We start from the raw sequence: 27,331 nt of genomic DNA, 5'->3' as shown, positions 1-27,331 counted from the left end.
TTGGAAAGACAAAAATACTGAGAAAGATTTTTTTTTTGCAATGCATACAACATGTAATTAATAAAGGTCAACATTTAAGACCTTTTTAAGGGTTAATATTATAATGTAAAAATATATTTAAATTATATTCACTTTAAATATAATTATAATTTAAATATATATTTAGAATTTTAACTCATATCTAAATGTGAACAAAATGTGCTAAAATGCTACAGCTACAGCAAACATTTCTATATAAGAGCAAAGAAAGAAACATTGCATAAACAATTTGATCTTGAAATCAAATTCTAACAACAACAAAAAAAGTGGAATTGAGAACTTATTCAATAACAATACTTTAATAATAGAAAATACATGTAAAAACAATCTTAGACTCTTAAGAGAAAGTACTTGAAATATCCCCATAACAGCTGCAGCGATGGATCAGCAGGATTTGAGATTATGACCTTCTCGACCGTCGGGACGTTGTGGGTGCAGTGTTCTCTCTGGATGACGAAGGTAGATTTTGCGAACTCTGTGACTGGAAACGCTGCATTTCTGCAAATGAGAAAGAAAAAGACACATACAAACGTTGATATCTAAAACCTTCTGAAGTAAACAACTCTGCAGTTATAACATAAGATCGATGGAGCAATTGGGTTGGTTTACCCAAAAAATTCAATTCTGTCATAATTTACTCATCCTCATGTTGTTCCAAACCTGTATGAGTTTCTTTCTTCTGTTGAACACAAAAGAAGATATTTTGAAGAATGCCATAGTACATAGTTTTTTTTTTTTTCATACTATGGAAGTCAATGGGGTCCATCAACTGTCATCAACATTCTTCAAAATATTTTCTTTTGTGTTCAACAGAAAAAAGAAACTCATACAGGTTTGGAACAGCTTGAGGGTGAGTAAATGATGACAGAATTTAGATTTTTTTGGGTGAACTATCCCTTTAATAACAACAGCTCACCTGGAATCTCGTGAGGCCAGAAATCATTGCATGATGGGCAATGAGGGTCACTGCGTGCTCTGAAATATCTAGCAGCACACGGGAGGTGCACCTTGATTCCACATGCTGGGTTTTCACACATTTGGCACTGAAAATAAAAGAAAACATTTTGTTTGCAGTTTCCCATGTCTGAAAATGCCATAAAAGTCAGCCAACTCAAGTCAATTCTATGGAAATACAATTTCAATACATAACTAACAGTAAATAAAAAAAAAATAAAAAAAATCAGTTATTAAGCAAGATAAACATGAAGTATTCCCTTAAAGATTACTGCTTGCAGTTGAAATCAAATGGAGTTCTAAAGCCTGGATTCCCTCAATAAATAAAAGTTCATGACCTTTACTCGTATGTGTATGTCTATACCTGAAGGGCAATGTTGTGGCACACATGACACACTTTGATGAGATCCTGGTAGATTGTGCGCATATACTGTTCCATCTCCACAACGCAGCGGACACTAAGAGTGTATTCACCGTCTTTCTAAAGTAGCATAACAAAAGAACAAAAACAGTAATTAATTGCTTCTGAGGGTAGTGAGTTATTTATAATACTTAATCAAATATATCTGAAAATGTATACCTCATTTAACCATTTGTCCTGGACAAATTTGTTTAAGACATGCTCGGTTTCTTTTTTCTTCAGTTTCTTTGTCCGGAGGCTGTCCGCACAATTTAAAATATCAGTGGAGGAAGCAGAGCCGCTCTCAGAGTCCACAATCAGATCCATCTAACAGAAGAAACAACGGCAGGAGATATTAAATAAAAAAAATAAATAAAAAAAAAATACAACCAACCTGATTTAGTAACAGGATTGGTTATAGGATTTTTTTCTCATGTCATAATTATTCAACTCCCAAACGCTAAAGCACTTACTAGTATGGTTGTGTTAAAACACAACTAAGCCTTTGGGAACTCTTTAACAACACTTCGGCTTCATTCACACTGGAAGCCTTTGCGCTCAATTCTGATTAATTGCTCAGATCCATTTTTTTTGTGTTTGGCTGTGAACATTTTTTGAATTGTGGCCAATATCAGATTCGCATGTGAACAGGTCACAATCCTGAACTGACCCGCATGTGCAAAAGAACGATAACAAAGATAGCATGCAGCACAGAATTACACCAAAGTAAACATGGACGTTTCTGAAGTCAGCATTTACGCATTCAATTAAAAGCTGATGAATTTGTGTGCAGGCGATGATGAGGAGACAGAGAGCATCGTTTTTCCGTACAGTTTTGCTTGTATAGAGCTTTCACTGTAATACTTTCGAGTATAAAAGCTCACCGTCCCTCCACTGACTAACGCTGCCATCTTCCATGTTCACAGAGTGACCAAAGAACTACGGTATGTAGTAAAATCTTCAAAGTGACAAATAAGTGACGTAAAAGTCACAAGAATTTCGATATGACTGTTCAGACTGAGGTTTAATTGCGAAACATCAGACTTGCATCTGATTTGGGACCACATATGGAAGTGGCCCAAATCAGAATCGAAAAGACCAGATTCCATGTGGTTTGTGCTGTTCACACTGATATAAAAAAAAAAAAAAAAAAAACAGATCCAAGTCGCATATGAGCAAAAATTTGGGCCACTTTTGCCTGCATTCTGAACGTAGCCTTAGGGGCTGTTTTACACGACACAAAAACTGAAACTTTATGCGTTTTGGCTGTTCATTTACATGACAACAGCATTTTAGGGACCTAAAAATGCACATTTTTGAAATCAGATTTCAAAGTGCAAGTTTTTGAAAACGATACTGTTATCATCTCCATGTAAACTACAAAAACACGAATTTGTGAAAACGATGACACCATGCACGTGTATTAAGTGTTCAGTCTATCGGCGCGTAGTGTTTCTTTAGAAAAGACACTGCCAACTACTGGCCTGGCAGCATAATGCAGCAATTTTAGTTTTTTTCGCAGATCCGTATGAACGGTGATTGTTTTGACAACGTTGTAGTCTTGTTACATCAAAAAGGCTATGGCTACAAGAACATTTCCAAGACACTAAAAGTTCCTAGATACACTATTGGCAGTATTGTTTGAAAGTTTAAAATGCATGGTACCATAGCAAACCTTCCAGGGCACAATTTCATCATGTCCAGCCCACCATGATGACTACAGACCGGCAGCGCTCACTTCACATGTCATGAAGACGTTTGAGAGACTAGTCCTTCGCTACATCAGGACTAGTGTGTCAACTCAAATGGACCCCTTACAGTTTGTATATCAGCCCAACATCAGTGTTGATGATGCCCTCATTTATATTCTGCAGAGCGCTTATACACATCTGGACACACCAGATGCATCTGTGAGGATCACATTTTTTGACTTCTCAAGCGCCTTTAATACCATTCAGCCTGGACTGCTAGGGGAGAAGATGGGAAGGATGAAGGAGGTTCCATCACTGGTCCTGTGGTGTTTGGACTACCTATCCCTCAGACCACAGTATGTAAGCCTGCAGAACAGTGTCTCAAACACTGTTCTTAGCAGCACAGGGGTGCCACAAGGAACTGTGCTGGCTCCGTTCCTGTTTACCATCTACACAGCGGATTTCCAATAAAACACCTACAGCTGCTTCTTGCAGAAATTCTCAGATGACACCACAGTTGTCGGCCTTATAAGAGGAGGTGATGAGGAGGAGTACAGAGGAACACTCAACAACTTTGTGCAATGGAGTGTGAATAACACTGAAGCCAGAACACTGAATAAACTAAGGTCAATACTGACCAACCCTGCACACCCACTCCACCACCTGAAGGTGATAAACAGTAGCTCCTTCAGTCAAAGACTGATGGCACCAATGTGCAAGTCGGAGCGGTATAGGAAGTCCTTCATACCAGCTGCTATACGACTTTATAATGCACAAATATAACTTCCTTTTATTTAGATTGTTGTATTTTAAATTAACTTATGATATGTTCTGATTGAATGTATGGTGTTGGGTTTGTCTTGAAGCTGCCGTGACACTGTAATTTCCTGCAAAGGAGTAATAAAAGGATGTATCTATCTATCTATCTATCTATCAATAAGATGAAATAAATAAGGAGTAAGAGGTTTGAAACCCTTGGCTTACTGCAAAAGACTTGATAGATAAAATGATTTAAGAAGGAAAAAACATTTCAATGCAGAATATAAGAACACAAAACAAGCATTGACCTCAAGCCCGGACACCTCAACGAATGCCACTGTTGACCAAGAGAACATAACAGGATAACTTGAATATGTTAAAAGGAATTTGGATGGACCTGCGGAGTTCTGGAAGAATGTTTTATGGAATGATGAGACTAAACTGGAACTTTTTGGGCCCATGGGTCAGCAGTATGTCTGGCACAAAAAAAGGCATGACTTATGATCAGAAGAACACCATCCAAAGGGTCAAACATGATCAGTTTTGTCGCTGTACTGCTTTGCTGCTGCAGGAAGTGAAAATCTTGACCATGTGATCCGTGTCATGGATTCTTTGAAGTATCAGGCCATTTTGGCAAAGATTATGATGCCTTCAGTACATAAACTGAAGCTTCACTGAATCATTTCACTTTCCAGCAGTTTGGGATCAATCCCAAGTATACTTTCCAATCAACCAAAGCTTGGTTCAGGGATTGGTCCGGGAATGTTCTTGAGTGGCTTGCCCAGTCTCCGGATTTAAATCCCTTTGGTTTCTGTGCTGCCACTGCTTTCTCCAAATTTCACCAAAAAATATCAGTGAGTTGGATGCTTTTGCACACAAAGAATGGCCTAAGATTCCAGTAGAGAGGGTTGAAGGCCGGTAAGCACTTACAGGCAACCTTTATTAAAAATGTATATAAAGAGCAAAGGATTCTCTACAAAATGTGACTTTTGGGGGGGTTGAATAATTCTGTATATGGATGTAACAACTTTATTTTCTTAGAATCACTCAAATGTGTAATAATAAACTTTCTATGATGGTCTTCTGATGCCTCCGTTGGAGTGTTTTCATATACATAACGAGTGTCATATACATAACGAATGTCTGTCTGTGTGTGTGTGTGTATATATATATATATATATATGTGTGTGTGTGTGTGTGTGTGTGTGTATGTATGTATATATATATATATATATATATGTGTGTGTGTGTGTGTGTGTATATATATATATATATATATATATATATATATATATATATGTGTGTGTGTGTGTGTGTATGTATATATATATATATATATATATATGTTTGTGTGTGTGTGTGTGTGTGTGTGTGTGTGTGTATATATATATATATATATATATATGTTTGTGTGTGTGTGTGTGTATATATATATATATATATCTTAAATTTCTTTTTTTGTGAATAAACATACCGTTTTTCTGAATAATTCCAGTTCATTATCTGCATAGTCAGACGCCATTCTTGTTATGTCTGTCTCGGTCATGTTTACCTGAATAACAGATGGAAGTATTTGAAAGTATCATTTCTGTTTTGACTTATACTATAAAAAAAATAATATACTATAATGTCAAAACTCAAGTTTGTTAAAACACTAATATCATTATTAATAAATATTAATAATGCATAAATCAAATATAACATCAAACACATAAATTAAGAAGATGTGTAAATCGATTAGATTCAACCAACCAAGGCATAATACTCCAGTCCATTTTCTTCAGACATGCCTTTCCTGATGTACATGAACAAGGGCTGAAGCTGAGCGTTGATGACATTAATGAAATCATCTAATCTGTCTGCCACATAGTGCGCTAGAAATGCAAGAAAGATGCATAATTCAAAGAGGACATATGGTTATACAATATACAACTGACATTCAGTGTCCAGGTGTGACACACATAAACATCAACAAAAGCATAATCTTGCCTTTAGTGCAGAATAAAAATGAAATAATAAACAAATGATCCAACAGAATTTGTATACATTGCTTGCAGTGTTTTCTTCATACCTCCATGGGTCTCACAGCAGTGTTTGTGTAGTGCTTCAGCCTGAGATGCACTGATGATGCCATTGCTCATCATGGTCTGCAAGAAGCGCCTGTGACTGTCTGCCATTGGTCGGGACATTCTGCTTAATGTCCTCTTGAGCTGGAAAACACATATCTTGATAAACACAATTTCTCAAACCTGCAAATACTGCCCAGTCAAACATGAGTTAAGTTAGGTAATATGATTAAAAATTACTGCTGCAGAACCCTTATGTATTACCAAGACAATACTTAACAAGTTCAACTAAACAATAGTTCAAATATGATGATGTTCCCACTGGGAACATCATCATATTTGGGAACATCATCATATTTGAACTATTGTTTAGTTGAACTTGTTAAGTACTGTCTTGGTAACACATAAGGGTTCCTTCCCACGGTAATGGTACAAAGGCAGTCATTTTAAGATATCTTTGACTCAGATGGTACTTCATCTTTTGGTCTCACCATTATTCTGTTCTAATAGCGTATGTTAAAGTTTATAGATGTCCGTCTATTCATAACAACAGTCTTTCGACCAATTATTTGATGTTGGTGTGAGCAAGGATTTGTGGTAATATACATTAATATACTGTCTTCCCAGCACGAATGTACAAAAATACTGCAAGCTACGAATGAAGATGTGCGACATGCTGCTGCGTCAAATCAAGCGTCCGTTTGTCTGGGCATTCAAAACCCGACATCGTAGTCTGACCAAGACAGATTTACATTAAACAGTTATTGTTGTAGACTAGAGTGTTGATCTGCTCCTCACATACCTGTTTTCAAAGTTGTGCCGCCGAGCTGTCAATTTGTGCAACATTCGCGCGGTCACAATACTTCCGATCACGTGACTTGGGTTCCTAGTACGCAGTGTACACCATAGATATCATATAAACGCTAGATGTCTTATGGCGCAGTCACTTCCGGCATCACCGTTCGGCCATCTTGTCACAGTGAAGCTGTGAATTAAGGTGAGTGATCAGCATGCACACAAATCCTCTTATCTCGCTGAAATCTTGACGGATTTACAAACGGTTTGGTTTCTTACAAACGTTATTAACGTGGCTATAATTCCGAATGCTTGAACATGTATGTTATAATTATTCATATGTATGCAGTGTATGTATGCAGTGTCATAACTACATCTCTGACGTTTATAACAAACCAAACCGTTTGAAAATCGGTAGAAAATTGAGCAAGTTATGGTTATTTAAAAGTACATGCACCATTAAACGAGTGAGCGAGCACACTGTGGCAAGATGGCCGCCACGTGCGGACGTCGACCTCCATTGGCCAGCAGCGCGCACGAGACATCTAGGGCATGTTCAAGTTCAAAACGGTGCGCAACGTTTTGCTACGGTTTCCGGGTTGAACGTCATGTTTCCTGGAAACGGCGTGCACCGGTGTGCAACGGGGTTTGAGATACGTTTTCTCTTGTTTGGTGGGTGTGTCAGAACTGCAGTCCAATCAGCAGCAACATGTATATAAAGCACGTGGTATTAAAGTGAACTCGCAAAATGGGTTCAAGGAAAGTAATTTACAAATTTGTTTGATGCAGCTCGGTATACGCAACAACTGAGGATATTAGAAGACATGTTTGTCGAAAGTTTTATTGTAAAAAATATAGGATATCAACAAAATGATGTAGTTGTTTATATTTTTAGCTTCATTGCAAGTATAGAAATAAACAATGGTAGGCTAATTAAGTGTTTTTCCTAAAAATGAGAAAGAAAATACAGGGTATTAAAACAGTATGAACTACAAATAAAGTCAGTATGTGAGGCTAAATAGATGTGTTTTAGTCTGAATAGGTGTGTGCTTCCATTTCAGTTTCAGCAATCCCTTCACTCGATTGGGATGTTCTCTTTTGTTCTGGGCGGCAAGTGCAGTAACTGTAACATCGGGCATATTTTGTAGTATTAACCCTTGTGTTATGTTGCGGGTCAATTTGACCCGTTTAGATTTTATAGTTGCTGGAAATACTGGTTAACCTATGTTTTTTTTCTTGATATTTTGTGACTTTTTCTCATTTATCATCATGAACATGCATGCAAAGTTTCAACATGCTGGTGTTTTTTGACATATACAAACAAAATTACTGTTCCTTTCGTGATGTTCGCGGGTCAATTTGACCCGCATATTTTAACGCTCTAAGGCAACTGTACGGACCCAAAATAATAACATTTCTTGGTTATACTTTGTTATTTTATTTTTTTACTACCTTATGAAGCTAAAAAAATTGGTTTTCCACACTTATTTCAATACAGAAAAATATTTTGTCGGCCACAGATGGTAAAAATTACCTATCATTTATTTTTTCAAGCTACCTGAAATAATATTAAATCTTTTTTTTTTTTTATATATATATATTTTGTGACTTTTTTGCATTTATCTTCATGAACATGCATGCAAAGTTTCAACATGCTGGTGTTTGTTTTTTTGACATATACAAACAAAATTACTATTACGTTTGTGATGTTCGCAGGTCAATTTGACCCCCATAGGCTATTCAAAAGCAACTGTACAGACACAACATAAAAACATTTATTTTATGTATCAACTGGGCATCAACTCCAGTTCTAAAGTGTAAGTGTATCTAAAAGTGCTCTAACCCAAACCAAACACACTTGAAAAAGCTACATCATGGTGTTCAGAGTTAATTGCAAATTACAAATGAAAATCTTTGACAGACACAGATAGTAAAATAAGCTCTCATTTATATATTCAAGATATCTGAAATATCTTGAGACTTCGACATAGACTGCAGGAAAAATTAGCTCAGATTAATTGATTAATTGTTCAGTTATGATGTTCTAAGCAAAAAAAAAAAAAAAAAAGTAAAAAAAAAAATGTATATTCAAATATATATAAATATAATGTATATTCAAATTTTGTCAAAGCAAAACAGTTTTAAAAAATGGTTAAAAAACATTTTCATTAAATCATATCTTCAGATATATATTTTTTGGAATATTTGACAAATGTTGATATTAAAAGTTTACAGTTTGTACCTGAATCTTTGTTGTTTTTCATAGTGTGATTTTTGAGGAATTGTATTGAATCCAATGCGGGTCAATTTGACCCGGACCATAAGGGGAGTGCACAGAATTCCAACATAACACAAGGGTTAAACACATATTTATACCGACTTCATCAGGCTCTGATAATTCTTCACAAAGAACACAAAGAATGGCCTTCTCAGCTGCCATAGTTGCAACTCTTGCGTCATCAGAACAGTGTGTTCAACACATCACCGTTTCTGTTTAAAAAACGTTGTGCAACGTTTTGTCGGGGCTGAACGCAGCCCTAGCCTTTATATATGATATCTATGGTGTACACTGCATCCTGCACACTTATCAGGGAAAAATTCGTTCAAGTCAAGTCACCTTCATTTATATAGCGCTTTTAACAGTTTGTTTCAAAGCAGCCTTACACATGATAATAGGAAATTAAAGTAACAGAGATTGTTTTGGCTTTACAGCAGCTCTAGAATGAAGTTATTGTCCAGCTAAAGTTAGATGATTGATAGATTGATTCACTTCCGTCGCAACGATAGTTATTAACTCAGGGGCCGCTAACACGACACCGTTCTAACAGAAAATCCTTAACGCACTCCGGCTGCTCATTCGCACAACAACAGTGCCTGGTGGCTCGAGAACGCAAATCTTGAAGGTTCCGAGGTGCAAGCGTTGAAAAAAATCTTTAGGTTCACTTGGGATCAAACACGACAGACACAATGAGTATGACCAAGACGAAATATACTTGCGTATCAGGGGCGTGTCTAGGCACCGGCCCCCCCTGGAATATGATTATTACCGTATAATATACGGGGGGAATACCGGCCCCCCTGCACATAGACAGCTAAGCGCGCTGCGCGCAAAGGACTGAATGGCTCTCTTTCGCGTCTGAATGGACAAATACACACAACATGTTGTCTAAATGTCCGTTTTTGAGAGTATTCACGTAAACACAGTTAGTTATGTCTTTACAGAACGTACAGTTGTGAGAATATCGGATGTGCATTAGCAGTGCAATTGGATCTGCACACTCGGTCTTAAAGTGACAGTGCATAATAAACCTAATGCCTTCTGTACACTTAATATTGTTCAAACAACAAAATAAAAAGATAAAAGCATTCACTGCTCTTTAATAATAGCTTTAATAAAGATTAATTATATTTAATTCATACAAATAAATATATCTGCTTGAAAGAATAAACAATGATGTATGTAAGTAAAGACTGCATAATCATTAATTGGAAAAAAAAAGACTGTTCTACATTAGGAGAAGTTTTTCCAGTTGAATTTTCTGATTTCCCATGGGCCCCCCCTCACTGGTTCTTGGTCCCCCGTGCCCCCCCATTTATAAAATCTTGGAATCGCCCCTGTTGCGTATACTTATACTATCCCTCATCAAGTATAGCCTATATTATATAGCTTATATTTTATTTAATATAAATCATAATAATTTAGTGACAATTGACAGCTGTAGATCTGAATAGGCCTATATGAAGTAAAATGTAACTAGCCTTATTTACAATATGTTTTGCATACTTTTACTTTCTGAAATATAAAAGAATATTTCAAAAAAACACATTAAACATAAACAACTGTACAGTTTTGTGTAAAGAACCTTTCAATATTCCACAAAAATGGTAAGCATGACCATTTAAGGACATGTTTGTTTAAATTAAACTATAATAATAGCCAATAACATGCCATATAGGTGCACTATTCAAAGTGTAAAAAAAATAATCTGTGTGCTGTAGGAATTAATTTTGCAGTGATCGTTTTTTAACCCTGAAAATCATCTTTTGAAATATGTAAATACACATTTAAAACAATATAACAATGAAGAGGGAAAAAAGCAAGAGTTGAGGAAGAAGACACGCCAATGAAGGCATTTACCGAGTCCACTGTTGTGGCAAAAATATTCATTAAACAATCATCAACTGCGTAAGAGACACTCTGAAATTCAAATGATCATTAAAAAGTATTTTATTCTTGCAAGAAGGCCCAGTTGCCACACAGAAGTCACCAGTACAGTCTGTGAAACAAGTGCGACCAGGAAGGGAGGGCAGAGCAGCCTTTATACTCTCTTTCAAGGTTTCCTGCTCACAGACTCTTATCTAAGAAAAGGGAAGGTTTCTCTGCTAGTGATCTAATCCTGCTGAGTTTATTTTTACAAACTCACAAGTTCTAAATCGGACGGCCTCTGACCCTAGGGGTTAGAGCCCCTTTTCAGTCGGCCTCCTCCTGACGTCACACCTGTTTCCCAGAGTTTAAAAACACACACTCTTTTGTAAGTAAGAGAAACAGAAAATCTGCCATTACACCACCCAGCCCAGTTCCCTTTCAAGGCGGTCACTTCGACATTACGTCGTGTGACGTATATGGGAACTCCTCCCCTCCTCCACTTCTGCTGAAATCTTATGGCTAACGCCAGCTGAAACAGCTGGCCAACTGACGCAAATATGCAAATACTGACAAGCCCGCTGGCAGTATAAATTGCATGTGCGCAACAACTGCGTCAGAATCTCTTTCTTCACGCTCAAATCGAAGTGTGCTACTCATCATATTAAACTACTTCGCCATCGTTGAAGGTGCAACCAGAAGATACTTACCTGTCTTCAGCATCCGATGGCGTCCACTTGCAACCTGTGTTCGGGCCCTATTGGGCCGCCCGACACCCATCTGTTCTGCGTCGCCTGCATGGGCTTGGCCCACGCCGAGACGGCCCTAACGGATGACCTCTCGTGCGCCCACTGTGTGGATATGCCAGTGCGCGCCCTCAAAGCAAGAAGGGAAGTGGCTCGAGCATCCGCGGGGATTGGGCCCACTGCCGCCAGCGAGCCGCTGGTTGGCCCCTCCACCCCCAGGGATAGGGAGCTCGACGCTGTCAGCTTCCCGGACGCGAGCTTCCGCCCCCCTCGCGACGTCGCGGACTTTGTCTCCTTCGGGGCTGGTGGGGAGGATGACTCCATGTCTCTTTAGGGTCCTTAGCAAAGCCGTCGCCGAGCTGGACCTCTCGTGGAACGCTCCGGACAAGCCAGCGAGGAGCAAGCTGGACACGTGGTTCCTCCAATCGAGCCGCCGTCAGGCCGCGTCGAAGAGGGGGACCCCGTTTTTCCCGGACGTCCACAAACACGTGGTGAGATCATGGGCTGCTCCCCAGTCGGCGCACACCCACTCTGCCACTCAAGCCATGTTCGCACACGTCGACGTGCGCATGCCCCCCGTCGAGGAGACCGTCGCCACCCACCTGTGCCCGTCGACTTCTGCATTGGGTTCGGACCGCAGCTTGCCGTCCAAGCTATGTAGATTCACGGCCCACCAGGCTGATAAAGCCTACGGAGCAGCGGGAGAGGCAGTCTCAGCTCTCCATGCCATGGCTATCTTGCAGGTGTTCCAGGCCAAGCTGCTTAAGTCCCTGGATGGCGTCGCCTCTGTAGACGCTGATGTCATCCGGGATCTTCGCTCGGCAACGGACCTCGCGCTAGCGGCCACCAAACGCTCCGCGCAGGCTGTTGGCCGCTCCATGGGATTCCTGGTGGTCCTTCACAGGCACCTGTGGCTGACACTTTCGGACGTTAAGGACGTGGACCGGAAAACGCTACTCAACGCACCGATCACTCCAGCCAGCCTCTTCGGTGACACTGTGGAGACAGTCACAGAGCGCTATTCTGAGACTCAGAGCCATGTCATTCCAATGAGCAATGCAAGCCATGAGCCATGTCATTCCGCACCGGGCGCCACCTGCTCAACCTCGTTCCCGCTCTTCATCGACCTCTTGCCAACCTCAGGGCAAGGCTAGACAGCCCGCGGCGCCCCGGAGCAGACAGTGTTCGGTACCTAGGAAGAAGGGACAGGGTCAGAGAAGGAGCCTGCGCCGAGGGAAGGTCAACGCGTCCCCCTCTACATCCAAGCCGTCTTCCTGACGGAGCGGGCAAGAGGGAGAAAGAGCGCGAGGGAGGACCCACCCCCAAGCACCGTGTTCTCATGCATCAAGTCCCTCATGTTCCGTCGAGCAACGAATGCATGTCAGTTGTGAATGTTGTTTATTCTGTTAAAATAAAAACAAAATGTATCCCTTCACAAAGAGAGCTTTTTCTTCCTCTTGAACCTCACACTGTGTCACCTGCCCTGCCTCAGAACAGCGCAGAGTCACAGTTGGTAACTATAATGGCATCTCGTGGAGCCCGCCGCGAGCCACACTCCCGCCAGAGCTATCAGCCTTGCGGGGGTGGGGCCCCGGCCTAAGCACTACACCGGTAGCGGCTATGACCGCAGAATTGGCAGGCCCACTGAGTCACTTTCTGGACACGTGGGAAACTACTCCGGGCATGCATTTCACCATGGGTGCTAGGCATAATTCGGCACGGGTATTCGCTTCAGTTCAGACGCAGACCACCCTGCTTCAACGGCGTAGTCCCGTCATTAACTTTGCCCCAAAACGCTCCCGTTCTGAGACAGGAAGTTCACAGTTCGCTCAAGAAAGGAGTGATAGAACTGGTTCCCCCGAACGAGCAGGAGAGCGGGTTCTACAGCCGCTACTTTGTAGTACCAAAAAAAGGTTGGGGGGAGGGGTCTCCGTCCGATTCTGGACTTGAGACCCATCAGCTGAGCACTTCACAAGCATGCGTTCAGAATGACAACTCTGAAGCAGATCCTGGCACAGGTTCGTCCCGGGGATTGGTTCGCTTCGATGGATTTAAAGGACGCGTACTTTCATATCCAGATAGTACCGCGCCACAGGCGCTTTCTGAGATTTGCGTTCGAGGACACAGTTTATCAGTACTCGGTACTCCCGTCGGATTGGCTCTAGCTCTCCCCGCACCTTCTCGAAGTGTGTAGACACGGCACTTTCTCCCCTCAGATCGAGCGGAATGCACATCCTAAACTATCTGGACGACTGGCTGATTCTAGCCCACTCGAGGGAGGTGCTAATCGGTCATGTGGAAGCGTTGCTTCGCCACCTGGATACGCTGGGACTGCGCGTAAACAAGCAGAAAAGCGTGTTCACACCGAGTCAGACTGCAACATTTCTGGGTGTGTGTTTGAATTCAGTGACGATGCGAGCCCATCTCTCCCGAGAGCGCATAGAGACAATATCATTGTCTCTACGCTGTTTCAGACCGGGCAGGTCCGTGTCACTGAGGGAGTTTCAGAGGCTTCTGGGACTGATGGCAGCGGCCTCATCAGTGTGTCATCTGGGTCTGCTACATATGCGATCGCTACAGTTCTGGCTGAAAACTCGAGTCCCTCCGAGGGCGTGGTCTTCCGGCCACAAGCACATCATGGTTACCCACAGTTGCGTCCGCACTCTGGTACTGTGGAAAAAGTCGATCTGTTCGCCACGAGCGAGAACGCGCACTGTCAGGCGTTCTTCTCGCTGTCTCGCTCCCCTCTGGCGGGGGACGCTCTGACTTCGCGCTGGCCGAAAACCAGGCTTTACGCCTTCCCTCCGGTGAAGATTCTGCCTACGGTGTTATGCAAAATCAGGGAGGAGAAAGCGTCTGTGATCCTCGTAGCCCCGAACTGGCCGAACCAGCCCTGGTTCGCGGACATGAGAGAATTATTGGTGGGTCCCCCGTGGGAAATTCCTCTCAGGAGGGACTTATTGTCTCAGGCGAACGGCACGATATGGTACCCCAGCCCCGGGCTGTGGAACCTTCATGTGTGGCCTCTGCGAGGACTCTGAACGGGCGGGACACTCTGCATCAGCGAGTGCTGAGCACTATCTCTGAAGCGTGCGCCCTGTCTACTAGGCGTTTATACGCTTTGAAATGGGGAGTTTTCTCTAAATGGTGCCAGGATGTCAGTATCGACCCGGGGAGCTGTTCCGTGTCGGATATTCTGCGCTTCCTTCAGCATAGGATGGATAACGGGAGTTTGCCGTCCACACTGAAGGTGTATGTGGCCGCTATTGCTGCGTTTCATTCCCCGGTCGACGGACAGTCAATCGGTAAACACGCTTTGGTGATCAGTTTTCTCAAGGGAGCTAGGAGATTATGCCCTTCGCGGCCGCCTTCTGTGCCGCTGTGGGATTTAGCCCTGGTTTTGAGGGCTCTGTCTCTCCCGCCGTTTGAGCCACTTGCCTCGATTGCGATCGAGGAGCTTTCCCTGAAGACTGCTTTGCTTCTCGCTCTCGCTTCGGCGAAGCGTGTTGGTGACCTACAGGTGTTCTCGATAAGCGATGACTGCATTCGTTTTGGACCGGGAGACTGTAATGTCACTCTCACACCGAGACCAGGCTACGTTCCGAAGTCCCTCAATACTCCGTTCAAAGCACAGGTTGTTTCCCTGCCTGCCTTGTCTGCTGAACCGTCAGCCTCGCATGATGCTGACGCTCAGAGCGCTGTTTGCCCAGTCAGAGCTTTGCAGATTTATATGAATCGTTCGGCCGCCTTTCACCATTCAGACCAGCTGTTCGTGTGCTTTGGTGGATGTAACAAGGGACGTGGGGTCTCAAAGCAGAGGCTTGCTCACTGGATTGTGGACGCTGTTGCTCTGGCTTATGATTGCCAGGGGGAAGAATGTCCCCTTAGCATCAGGGCTCATTCAACGAGGGCGGTCGCCTCTTTGTGGGCCTGGGCTAGGTATGTCTATACAGGACTTATGTTTTGCTGCTGGCTGGTCTTCTCAAAATACATTCGTGTATGTATGTGTCGTGTAGGCCCAGAGAGATGGAAATGAATAGTGGAATAAAGTCGTTATTTTAGTTTGTTTTTGCGCACAAAAAGTATTCTCATCGCTTGATATACTTAAGATTAAGCCACTGTAGTCACTTGGACTATATTAACGATCTCTTTAATAACTTTTCTGGGCCAGCAAGTTTCGGTCACCTAGCAGCCTATGGAGAAGTGATCCAGCATTCAGATTTCATCAAAAATATCTTAATTTATGTTCCGAAGATGAACGAAGGTCTTACGCGGTTGGAACAACATGAGGGTGAGTAATTACTGACAGAATTTTCATTTTTGGGTGAACTAACCCTTTAACCCACAAGTAGGCTATAGTCAGGCGCCAGCTAGTGCTCTCTCCCAGTCAGCCTGACGCGGGTTTACCCGCTGATCTAACTGCAGAACCACCGTCACAACCCAATTTGAAGGTATACTTCCCTGCACTGTCAAGAATGGAAAATCAAGGAGCTTCTCATCAAAGTGGTATGCACATTGTTTAGTTGCTATTTTGTGTTTAATTTCTTTTACTTTTAGCCTAGGCCTACTTTATTTTCGGGTGAACTGTCTTTGCACTGCTGACCAGTGGCGGTGTTTCACAAAAACCTAGAGTATGGCATTCCCTCTGGGCATAGGCCTACATAGAACAACGACATTACCGAACGATATACCTCACATTATACCAAACAAAATGCACAATGCACTATTAACTCTATTACACTATTAATTAAAACTCACAGTGAACAGCATTCAATATAAAAATGCATGCCATACCTTTTTGTTGCAGTGCAAATTCTATTGCATAAGTGTAACGTTTTGCTGACAGCACAGTCCTATTTTTATTTTTATTTTTATTTTTATTTTTATTTTTTGCTGCTTCCATTCTCCTGATTGCTATTATTTAATTTCTTAGTTAAAAATACATCCAGGGAAGATTGAATAGGCTTGTTTCTTTTCATTTTTACTCATTATCTAATCAAAAAGACGCGCAATTAGTGATGCAATAAACTGCGGCTGCGCACACTCACTCCACACAATTATTTTTATAATAATACTTTTGCAATAATGTATACATGTATGTGTTAATTTAAAATCTGACATTATGTTTTCGACGTTAAAATAATAATAAATACACGTTGTTGTTTTTTCTGAACTGGGATCCAATCAAGTCGGCGTTAAGATCATAAGAGCAGCGCTCATCGTGAATGGTCACTTATCGCGTGTTTTGCCTTTGGATTTATTATCAAATTAATATTATAATACTTTTTTTAAGCAATTTTATTGCACTGAAGTATTAAGTATATAGCAAGATAAGGAAAAGTCACAGTCTCATTACGTTTGGATGAAAGGAATTTCATAAATAAATAAATGAATAAGCCCAGAAAACTGTGTTGAATTGCTACAGCGTCATATTATGTAAACTGCATTTATGACAAACAAAGAACTACACAGATGCATATATATCATAACGATCTCCACGCTGTGGAGATAATACTGAGAGGAGCCGGGTTATGACTTTTAATGACATATGAGGCGATCACGAATAGTGTACAGTTAAAAGCAAATTTTTAGGGGGGCTGGGTGTAAATTTAGGGGGTAGGGGGGTTAAAGCCCTCCGAAAATCTTTAACGAGTATCATCATTAGCTGGGGCACGTTCAAGTTCAAAACGGTGCGCAACGTTTTGCTACGGTTTCCGGGTTGAACGTCATGTTTCCTGGAAACGGCGTGCACCGGGGTTTGAGATGCGTTTTCTCTTGTTTGGTGGGTGTGTCAGAACTGCAGTCCAATCAGCAGCAACATGTATATAAAGCACACGGTATTAAAGTGAACTCACACAATGGGTTCAAGGAAAGTAATTTACAAATGTCTTCGATGCGTATACACAACAACTGAGGATATTAATTAGAAGACATGTTTCTTTTATTGTAAAAATATAGGTTATCAACATAATTATGTAGTTGCTTATATTTTTAGCTTCATTGCAAGTGTATGACATTTGGTATAGAAATAAACAATGGTAATTAAGTGCTTTTCCTAAAAAGGAGAAAGAAAATACAGGGTATTAAACAGTATGAACTACAAATAAAGTCAGTATGTGAGGCTAAATAGATGTGTTTTAGTCTGAATTAGGTAAGATGTGTGCTTCCATTTCAGTTTCAGCAATCCCTTCACTCGATTGGGATGTTCTCTTTTGTTCTGGGCGGCAAGTGCAGTAACTGTAACATCGGGCATATTTTGTAGTATTAAACACACATTTATACCGACTTCATCAGGCTCCGAAAATTCTTCACAAAGAACACAAAGAATGGCCTTCTCAGCTGCCATAGTTGCAACTCTTGCGTCATCAGAACAGTGTTCAACGCATCACCGTTTCTGTTTAAAAAACGTTGTGCAACGTTTTGTCGGGGCTGAACGCAGCCCTGGTGTCTGAACTCTGACTGCTACGCACACGCCGCCCCTGCTGCTGAATAAAATAGGTTATTGTCTATGCTGGTTTGTTCAGCCTTTATTGAGCTCTGTTGGTTGAACATGATGATTAGACAGTGTTTTGTTATTGCCTTTGCCGAATATTGCAAAATAAAGGTGTAACTTATTTTTGCAGTTTGTCTATTCTTTTTTCTACTCACTAAGGTTTAATTATTATTTAAGTCATTTTTTTTCTAGGAAAATAGGCCTATAGGCCCACTCACTTTTTCACTGGCCCGCCCAAAATACAATTTCTGTCTATGCCTCTCAGTCGGGATTCGGGAACAGCTCGGTCGCGCGCAGGGCTGGGGTCAGTGGAACAGCAGAACTGCTGCGTGTGTTCCAGGAAAGTTCGAAACGCCCTTTTTTGGCAAGTTCCACTTCCATGTTGCGTGGGCGAAGAGGGAAGCTTATGGTAGACCTTCATTTACACGGTTTAAACTGCTCGTCGTGTGTTTTTATGCGTCTGTGACTGAAAACGTTTAATTTGTCTACAGAGTGGTCAATAAATTCGTTTTCTTTTATTTTTTCTCGGCGGTCGCAACAACGAACTGTCATATAGTTACAGTCAAAAGGTATGAGAACACTATATTTTGTGTGAATATCATATTTTAACATTTTATCTTGTTACATAGGCTAAATGTAATTGTTTAAATATGTATGAGATTATATTTCTGCTTATAGGAAGTACAGGATGTTTTCCACATTTCTTCTTTGTCAGATCATCCTCACACTCATCTGCCAAACACTTTGTTATGGTAAATGTTTCTTTCGCTATAATATGCTCTTGCTCTATTTGTGACTTTGTTACTTTAAAGGAACACTCCACCGTTTTTTGAAATGGGGCTTATTCACCTTCTTTCCTGCATTTAGATAGGTGGGAAAATGCATTTTTGTCTCAGTGCATGCATTGTTTTAGTTTGACAGGGTCGGCGCTAGCTTAGCTTAGCATAATGAATGGAATCCTTTGTTGCCAGCTAGCATGTCCTGAGTAAAAGTGATATAAAAAAAATAAAAAAAACACCTAATTACTTCTTGTGGCCTGTGTATTCACAACAAGTACAAATAGCGATGCAGATTGACACTAGGCGATTTCCTAGGCAGATATTGACTTGTATATTAAGGACTATATTAGGGGGAAGCACAGGCGAAGCACTGCTACTTGGGCGAGATATCTCTGCGCCCAAGTAGCAGTGCTTCGCCTGTGCTTCCCCCTAATATAGTCCCAAGTCAACATCTGCATAGGAAATCGCCTAGTGTTAATCTGCATCGCTATTTGTACTTGTTGTGAATACACAGGCCACAAGAAGTAATTAGGTGGGTTTTTTATATTTTTTATATCACTTTTACTCAGGACATGCTAGCTGGCAACAAAGGATTCCATTCATTATGCTAAGCTAAGCTAGCGCCGACCCTGTCAAACTAAAACAATGCATGCACTGAGACAAAAATGCATTTGCCCACCTATCTAAATGTAGGAAAGAAGGTGAATAAGCCCTATTTCAAAAAACGGTGGAGTGTTCCTTTAATATATAATATCCCGATGTGTATCTGCTCTGCTCTTCTCTCTGTGTGTGCGTGTGTGTGTGTGTGCAGGGCCGTCGATAAGGGGGGATAAAGGGGAACGTTTTCTGGGGCCCAGCCGCTAGAGGGGACCCATGCAGTCCAGCTATAATTATGTTCATCCTAATATTTAGGATGAACATAATTATAGCTGGACTGCATGGGTTTTGCTTATAAGCAAAAGTTACCATATTTTATTTTGAACCAAAATAGCACCATTAATTGTTGAAAGTGAGAAAAAAAAGCATTTTATTTAATGTTGCTTGAGTAAAATGTAGCCTGTGTCATAATGAAACACCCCTTTCCTGAAAATGGTCTGAGCTATTTTTTGTTGTAGGCTACTTAATATCGCGAGCGGGCGCGGGCGCCGTGAGCGCTGAGCGAGCAGCAAGTACGAGTAGTGAGTTGTCGTCGAAAAAGACGAATAAAGCAAAAAAGCTGGCGGGGGCTAAACATAGAAAAAGAAAGAGTCGAAAAGGAGATGGCATGTCAATTGATGAGACAGCAGCTAAATAAGTGGATGAAATGAAACAGGTAGGATTTAAAGTGTGACGTCCAGGCATGTAGATCAATCTGGCCATCGGGACTACCGGGAGATTCCCAGTGGGCCGACGTGCTTTTTGGGCCGATGCATCCCATACTTTTTTCTTTTTTTTGTCTTAATGGCCCATAAAACTGTACATTCGTTTTGTTTTGTTTTGCTTAATCGGCGGCGCTGGGTTAGTCCCGGTGTAATGCATTGGTCAAAAAAAGTCAGCGTTAGTTTTTTTTTCTGAAACACCGGCCCATGAAACAAGTAGATCAGGCCCATGGTTCTTTGGAACTATATGGTTATCCGGACCAGTGACGGGTAGAAATTAGTACAAAACTAATTATGAAAGTTTCCTTTATTTTTCAGTGCATTTGTTTTACAATATATGGCTATTATATCATGGGATTAATATTATAACTATTATCATGTAGTAGTGTAATGTAGACAGACACTAACTAAAAGAGGTTTTAATTTTTAATTTGCACACTGAATATGGGTTGGAGTTTTTAATTTTGAACTCTCAAAGTGCACCAGATTGATGAATTTAACATTAAAAAGCACAAAATTTTCTTACGGGGGGTGCCCCCCAACCCCCCTACCCCCTAGAGTCAGTGACAGCAAAATTGTTGCTGCATACCCTTGACACTGGGTAGTTGCGCCCCTAAGTCTCTCTCAGTTAAATGTATGTGTTAATGTAGGAGAGAGAGAGAGAGAGCACACGCATGATATGAGTAGCCTATAGCAGATTTGGGGAGGGCCCATTCACTGGACCTTTTCAGGGGCTCAGTCATTTCTGTGGGCGGGCCTGTGTGTGTGTGTCCGTGCGATCAGTGGACTTTGCATTGGGGGGATTTCTAAAACAAGGGCCAAATAGTTGGCAAAGTAGGCTACTGTTCAATCTCAGCAACTATAGGAAGCATGTTTGTTGTTTCCTGTACCCTTAGAACCAGGTTTAATCCATAACAATGTGCTGATTTGTTTTAATCTGTTGGATTATTTAAAAAAAAAAAAGATTCCTAATGAAATTTGATTTGTAATGTGGAATCAAATAAAGTATATAAAGTGTCAGTGTGTGTGTCACTCTCACAATCGTTTCCAAATGTTTAGCTCTATAGGCCTACACTTTTTTAAGTTAGTGGCTTTCCCTTCTGCTCAGTATTTAATCGTTGATTCATTCATTTTTTTTTTAAACATGTTGATGACAAGCTGATGTGGATGTTTTATAACAAATTAAACAAGAACATGCTGATTCAGATGACACCACTTTTATGTTTTTTATGCGGTGTTTTACTGTCGAAACAACTTTTACTTTAACAAAACAACTTCTACCTTGGTAATTTGTGATAGTGACTTATTTTATTTTCCATCTCTAAAATCTCTGTAGAATCCACAGAGAAGGACTTGAAGTGTTTCAATGACTATGAGACAGAAATGAAGTGCAGTTTCTGGTTTGACGGCCTCATAAGTTGCTCTGGATACAAACTCAACATCACACAGACTGTAGGAGATTCGTATGTATTTGTTCAATTCCTCTGTAACTATAACTAAAATTATTTACTGTTAATTTAGCAATCAACTGACACTATTAACTCTTACATTACAGGTTAGAAAGATATACATGCATCTTTGAGAGAAGTAATCTCAGTGCCAACTGTGAATGCAAAATTGAAGTCCAAGGGTTTGTTTCAGCAGAGAATTTCTCTACTACACTTCTGAACGGACCAATTGTTTTATTAAACAAAACATTCGTGACAATGGACTTCAGTGAGTATATTTGTTGTCTATATGTTCTTGTTAGGCTTTTTCCATTACTTTTAAATATTCTGAAATTAAAAAGAAAAAGGTGTTATCTGGCCTTATCTGACACATTTACAAATATGTGATTTTCATTTTCTGCAGTCAAACCAAAAACTCCAGTCTTATCAGTGCAGAAGACTGAAAATGGAAATTTTAATGTAACTTGGGATGACAAGTATGAGAACAGAAATGTTGCAGAAAGTTTGGAAATACATCTGACCTATAGGACTGAAGATGAAACCGTAAGGAAGATGATATATAGATGATATTAAATTAATTCATGCATATTCACATATAGATGTATCATAAAATAAACACTTTGTCCATACAGATGTCAAAGGATATGTCAAACTCCCTGGGATTCTTTGAGATTGTGGGCATAAATCTCCAGCCAAACACCAACTACATTCTGACAGCAAGAATGAGCACAAACTATAACGAACACAAGATATTGAGTGACCAGAGCGCACCAGTTCAGTTCACCAGCTGTAAGTCAATGTGTTTTGTTCTCAGAGTTATTACTGCCTGTGTTTTAATGCTCTTTAATAATCCTGATCAATCTATATGTGCTCCACAGCCTCATCTCCAAATGAATTACTCAGAACGATGGTTCCGCCTCTACACTCTTAGAAAGAATGTGTCAAAAATGACACAACCTGTGTTAAATTTTAACACATTTGTGGGTGAGCTCCAGGACAAGTTTTGTGTTAATTTCAACTCATTCACTGTGTTAATGAGTTTAACATACTAAATGTGTCAGAAAGGTTAACATTAAGATGTGTAAAAAATGTGTAAAAGATGTGTAAACATGTGTAACATTACCACATTATGTGATATCCTTGGCTACACACACTGTGTTAAGAAAGGTATCTAAAATCCTAAACAAAATAAGCATTTGACAAAATAAAGTCTGTGGTTGATTATCTTATTTATTATGACTGACATATCAACAATAAATTCAATCCAGAATAGAACAATACAATTTAAAGCAGTCAAAAAGGAAATGTCCAACATAGGATAAAACAGTTGTTTTCTCAATCTCATTAGGTAACATGACACACTTCCCCACCTTCAAAATAATTTCACTTATTTCCAAAACATTTTTGGCTTGATGTACATTGGTGGCCAAGTTTAGAAAATATTAAGCATTTTAATGTTTTTGAAAGAAATCTCTTATGCTCACCAAATATTTTATTTGATACAAAAGTACAGTAAAAACAGTAAATATTGTGAAATATTATTACAATGTAAAACAGCTGTTTTCTATTTGAATATATTTTAAAAATATTATTTTATTCATGTGATCAAAGCTGAATTTTCAGCATCAATTTTGATTGCTTCACCTAGTGAAAAAGTGTGGTACTGCGCCCAAACAAAATCTTACTGAAAGCTCAACTTTTTTTAAGCAATTTTATTGCACTATAGTATTAAGTATATAGCAAGATAAGGAAAAGTCACAAAGTCTCATTACGTTTGGATGAAAGGAATTTCATGAATAAATAAATAAATGAATAAGCCCAGAAAACTGTGTTGAATTGCTAAAGCGTCATATTATGTAAACTGCATTTATGACAAACAAAGAACTACACAGATGCATATATATCATAACGATCTATCAATAAATGCACACACACACGTTGTCCTCTGCTTTTGTTCTGACGCTGACGCTGTGGAGATAATACTGAGAGGAGCCGGGTTATGACTTTTAATGACATATGAGGCGATCACGAATAGTGTACAGTTAAAAGCTAAGTTTTAGGGGGGCTGGGTGTAAATTTAGGGGAGGGGGGTTAAAGCCCTCCGAAAATCTTTAACGAGCATCATCATTAGCTGGTGTCTGAACTCTGACTGCTATACGCACACGCCGCCCCTGCTGCTGACTAGCCTGAATAAAATAGGTTATTGTCTATGCTGGTTTGTTCAGCCTTTATTGAGCTCTGTTGGTTGAACATGATGATTAGACAGTGTTTTGTTATTGCCTTTGCCGAATATTGCAAAATAAAGGTGTAACTATTTTTGCAGTTTGTCTATTCTTTTTTCTACTCACTAAGGTTTAATTATTATTTAAGTCATTTTTTTTTCTAGGAAAATAGGCCTATAGGGCCACTCACTTTTTCACTGGCCCGCCCAAAATACAATTTCTGTCTATGCCTCTTAGTCGGGATTCGGGAACAGCTCGGTCGCGCGCAGGGCTGGGGTCAGTGGAACAGCAGAACTGCTGCGTGTGTTCCAGGAAAGTTCGAAACGCCCTTTTTTGGCAAGTTCCACTTCCATGTTGCGTGGGCAAAGAGGGAAGCTTATGGTAGACCTTCATTTACACGGTTTAAACTGCTCGTCGTGTGTTTTTATGCGTCTGTGACTGAAAACGTTTAATTTGTCTACAGAGTGGTCAATAAATTCGTTTTCTTTTATTTTTACTCTGCGGTCGCAACAACGAACTGTCATATAGTTACAGTCAAAAGGTATGAGAACACTATATTTTGTGTGAATATCATATTTTAACATTTTATCTTGTTACATAGGCTATATGTAATTGTTTAAATATGTATGAGATTATATTTCTGCTTATAGGAAGTACAGGATGTTTTCCACATTTCTTCTTTGTCAGATCATCCTCACACTCATCTGCCAAACACTTTGTTACGGTAAATGTTTCTTTCGCTATAATATGCTCTTGCTCTATTTGTGACTTTGTTACTTTAATATATAATATCCCCATGTGTATCTGCTGTGTGTGTGTGTGTGTGTGTGTGTGTGTGTGTGTGTGTGTGTGTGTGTGTCCGTGCGATCCGTGGACTTTGCATTGGGGGGATTTCTAAAACAAGGGCCAAATAGTTGGCAAAGTAGGCTACTGTTCAATCTCAGCAACTATAGGAAGCATGTTTGTTGTTTCCTGTACCCTTAGAACCAGGTTTAATCCATAACAATGTGCTGATTTGTTTTAATCTGTTGGATTATTTAAAAAAAAAAAGATTCCTAATGAAATTTGATTTGTAATGTGGAATCAAATAAAGTATATAAAGTGTCAGTGTGTGTGTCACTCTCACAATCGTTTCCAAATGTTTAGCTCTATAGGCCTACACTTTTTTAAGTTAGTGGCTTTCCCTTCTGCTCAGTATTTAATCGTTGATTCATTCATTTTTTTTTTAAACATGTTGATGACAAGCTGATGTGGATGTTTTATAACAAATTAAACAAGAACATGCTGATTCAGATGACACCACTTTTATGTTTTTTATGCAGTGTTTTACTGTCGAAACAACTTTTACTTTAACAAAACAACTTCTACCTTGGTAATTTGTGATAGTGACTTATTTTATTTTCCATCTCTAAAATCTCTGTAGAACCCACAGAGAAGGACTTGAAGTGTTTCAATGACTATGAGACAGAAATGAAGTGCAGTTTCTGGTTTGACGGCCTCATAAGTTGCTCTGGATACAAACTCAGCATCACACAGACTGTAGGAGATTCGTATGTATTTGTTCAATTCCTCTGTAACTATAACTAAAATTATTTACTGTTAATTTAGCAATCAACTGACACTATTAACTCTTACATTACAGGTTAGAAAGATATACATGCATCTTTGAGAGAAGTAATCTCAGTGCCAACTGTGAATGCAAAATTGAAGTCCAAGGGTTTGTTTCAGCAGAGAATTTCTCTACTACACTTCTGAACGGATCAAATGTTTTATTAAGCAAAACATTTGTGACAATGGACTTCAGTGAGTATATTTGTTGTCTATATGTTCTTGTTAGGCTTTTTCCATTACTTTTAAATATTCTGAAATTAAAAAGAAAAAGGTGTTATCTGGCCTTATCTGACACATTTACAAATATGTGATTTTCATTTTCTGCAGTCAAACCAAAAACTCCAGTCTTATCAGTGCAGAAGACTGAAAATGGAAATTTTAATGTAACTTGGGATGACAAGTATGAGAACAGAAATGTTAGAGAAAGTTTGGAAATACATCTGACCTATAGGACTGAAGGAGGAGATGAAACCGTAAGGAAGATGATATATAGATGATATTAAATTAATTCATGCATATTCACATATAGATGTATCATAAAATAAACACTTTGTCCATACAGATGTCAAAGGATGTGTCAAACTCCCTGCGATTCTTTGAGATTGTGGGCATAAATCTCCAGCCAAACACCAACTACATTCTGACAGCAAGAATGAGCACAAACTATAACGAACACAAGATATTGAGTGACCAGAGCGCACCAGTTCAGTTCACCAGCTGTAAGTCAATGTGTTTTGTTCTCAGAGTTATTACTGCCTGTGTTTTAATGCTCTTTAATAATCCTGATCAATCTATATGTGCTCCACAGCCTCATCTCCAAATGAATTACTCAGAACGATGGTTCCGCCTCTATGTGTTGTTTTAATCATCATCATTTGTACTATCTTCATCTGTGTTTTGAGGTGAGATCTCCGTTTTGTGTCTCGCCATCATTCTACATTTTGCATGTTTGCTATTCCTTTGTGCATTCTTGACAAATTTAGTTCTGACACACTTTACTTCCTCATTACAGGATGAAGATGAATTGGTGGGACAAGATTTCCAAGCCAAAAATAGATGCCAATCTTGGAGAAGAGAAGGTTGGAGAAAGATATGCAATTTGTTTGGTTTACTATTTCTTTTATTTTGAAATAGTTTTCTATATGCTCAACCCCTTGTTTTATTTTATTTTTTTCATTATTGTTTAATAGGGTCATATTTTGCCTCCTTCCATTATGAACTTCTCCTCAATCCATGTAGAGATTCCAAAACTGGACTTTAAGGAGGAAAAGAACTTGTAAGTTTTCCCAAAAACTTCAGAAACACATGACAGACTCTAATCGCTCTAATTCTGATTAATAATTCCTCAACATGTTTGTCTCTCTACAGTATCTCCGCTTTATCAGTTGATACAAACAATGAGAAAAGTTCCCACAGTGTTGAGTCAGCGGCAGACGGTTGTGGCCAGGCTGGTTTTGATTCTGGTAATGACAAGGAGAATTGCAGTCTGATCAACGTCCCATTACGTGTCGAATGTGCCCTGGAGGAGGATTTCAAATCCTTTAACAACAACACACCCAGCAATCAGCAAGTCAAGAGTGATGATACCAGTTCCTCAAGAGAACGCAACCGTGCAAACCAAGATTCGGGCAACTGCTCTGGCTCATCGGTTTTCAGCAACATGTCGTATTTGGGATCGGCCACTGATGAAGATTCTTCCTTCCTGGGTCACAAGTGCTGTGATCATTCCTGTCAATCTGACAAGAGGGACATTTTTAGCTTTGAAAACTCTAGGATTGCTGATATCAGCAAGAGCCAGTTTAACGTTCCCACTAATGATGCTTTGG

The 27,331-nt window shown here is 40.0% G+C and overlaps 3 protein-coding genes across 6 annotated transcripts in view; 2 read left to right on the top strand and 1 right to left on the bottom strand.

Annotated features, from left to right (window-relative positions):
- Window positions 1-316: 316 nt before the first annotated feature.
- On the bottom strand, window positions 317-6,850 carry nsmce1 (NSE1 homolog, SMC5-SMC6 complex component). 2 transcript variants are annotated; one of them, XM_084134320.1, is made up of 8 exons: window positions 6,712-6,850; window positions 5,915-6,053; window positions 5,596-5,717; window positions 5,318-5,395; window positions 1,574-1,720; window positions 1,358-1,474; window positions 956-1,082; window positions 317-537 (listed from the first exon to the last, which is right to left on the bottom strand). In XM_084134320.1, the coding sequence occupies exons 2-8, from the start codon at window positions 6,030-6,032 to the stop codon at window positions 440-442; spliced, it is 807 nt and encodes a 268-aa protein (XP_083990446.1). In that variant the 5' UTR covers window positions 6,033-6,053; window positions 6,712-6,850; the 3' UTR covers window positions 317-439. The 2 variants fall into 2 exon arrangements, with proteins under 2 accessions (XP_083990446.1, XP_083990447.1); XM_084134321.1 differs by having other exon boundaries at window positions 6,593-6,717.
- On the top strand, window positions 6,801-23,994 carry il4r.1 (interleukin 4 receptor, tandem duplicate 1). 3 transcript variants are annotated; one of them, XM_084134346.1, is made up of 7 exons: window positions 18,355-18,656; window positions 18,766-18,839; window positions 21,561-21,687; window positions 21,780-21,940; window positions 22,076-22,215; window positions 22,305-22,461; window positions 22,551-23,994. In XM_084134346.1, exons 2-7 carry the CDS (start codon window positions 18,776-18,778, stop codon window positions 22,601-22,603), a joined length of 702 nt encoding a protein of 233 aa, XP_083990472.1. In that variant the 5' UTR covers window positions 18,355-18,656; window positions 18,766-18,775; the 3' UTR covers window positions 22,604-23,994. The 3 variants fall into 3 exon arrangements, with proteins under 3 accessions (XP_083990474.1, XP_083990472.1, XP_083990473.1); XM_084134348.1 differs by lacking the exons at window positions 18,355-18,656; window positions 18,766-18,839 and adding an exon at window positions 6,801-6,906; XM_084134347.1 differs by lacking the exon at window positions 18,766-18,839 and having other exon boundaries at window positions 18,356-18,656.
- A 155-nt stretch (window positions 23,995-24,149) lies between these two features.
- The window catches only part of LOC311081222 (uncharacterized protein), a gene marked incomplete at its 3' end in the record, with an annotated part of 6,006 nt that continues 2,824 nt past the window's right edge, over window positions 24,150-27,331 (top strand). The window contains exons 1-10 of the mRNA XM_084111651.1: window positions 24,150-24,435; window positions 24,545-24,618; window positions 25,318-25,444; window positions 25,537-25,697; window positions 25,833-25,978; window positions 26,068-26,224; window positions 26,314-26,407; window positions 26,518-26,584; window positions 26,696-26,781; window positions 26,874-27,328. Coding sequence (XP_083967777.1) covers window positions 24,555-24,618; window positions 25,318-25,444; window positions 25,537-25,697; window positions 25,833-25,978; window positions 26,068-26,224; window positions 26,314-26,407; window positions 26,518-26,584; window positions 26,696-26,781; window positions 26,874-27,328 — 1,357 coding nt within the window. The 5' untranslated portion in view covers window positions 24,150-24,435; window positions 24,545-24,554. The remainder of the gene's footprint in view (window positions 24,436-24,544; window positions 24,619-25,317; window positions 25,445-25,536; window positions 25,698-25,832; window positions 25,979-26,067; window positions 26,225-26,313; window positions 26,408-26,517; window positions 26,585-26,695; window positions 26,782-26,873; window positions 27,329-27,331) is intronic.

This window comes from Abramis brama, assembly GCF_963993115.1.
Source record: "Abramis brama genome assembly, chromosome: 1".
NCBI classification, from domain to species: domain Eukaryota; kingdom Metazoa; phylum Chordata; class Actinopteri; order Cypriniformes; family Leuciscidae; genus Abramis; species Abramis brama.
This window is presented reverse-complemented; position numbering and strand designations above follow the sequence as displayed.

Bases quoted from the DNA above. Each gene is read 5' to 3' on its own strand.
- nsmce1 (XM_084134320.1), bottom strand. From the start codon at position 6,032: ATGTCCCGACCAATGGCAGACAGTCACAGGCGCTTCTTGCAGACCATG. The intron at 5,718-5,914 runs GTATGAAGAAAA...TTGCATTTCTAG, and splicing joins CTGCTGTGAGACCCATGGAG to CGCACTATGTGGCAGACAGA. The intron at 1,475-1,573 runs GTATACATTTTC...ATGCTACTTTAG, and splicing joins AGGACAAATGGTTAAATGAG to AAAGACGGTGAATACACTCT.
- il4r.1 (XM_084134346.1), top strand. From the start codon at position 18,776: ATGTTTTCCACATTTCTTCTTTGTCAGATCATCCTCACACTCATCTGC. The intron at 18,840-21,560 runs GTAAATGTTTCT...AAATCTCTGTAG, and splicing joins CTGCCAAACACTTTGTTATG to AATCCACAGAGAAGGACTTG. The intron at 22,462-22,550 runs GTAAGTCAATGT...TGTGCTCCACAG, and splicing joins ACCAGTTCAGTTCACCAGCT to CCTCATCTCCAAATGAATTA.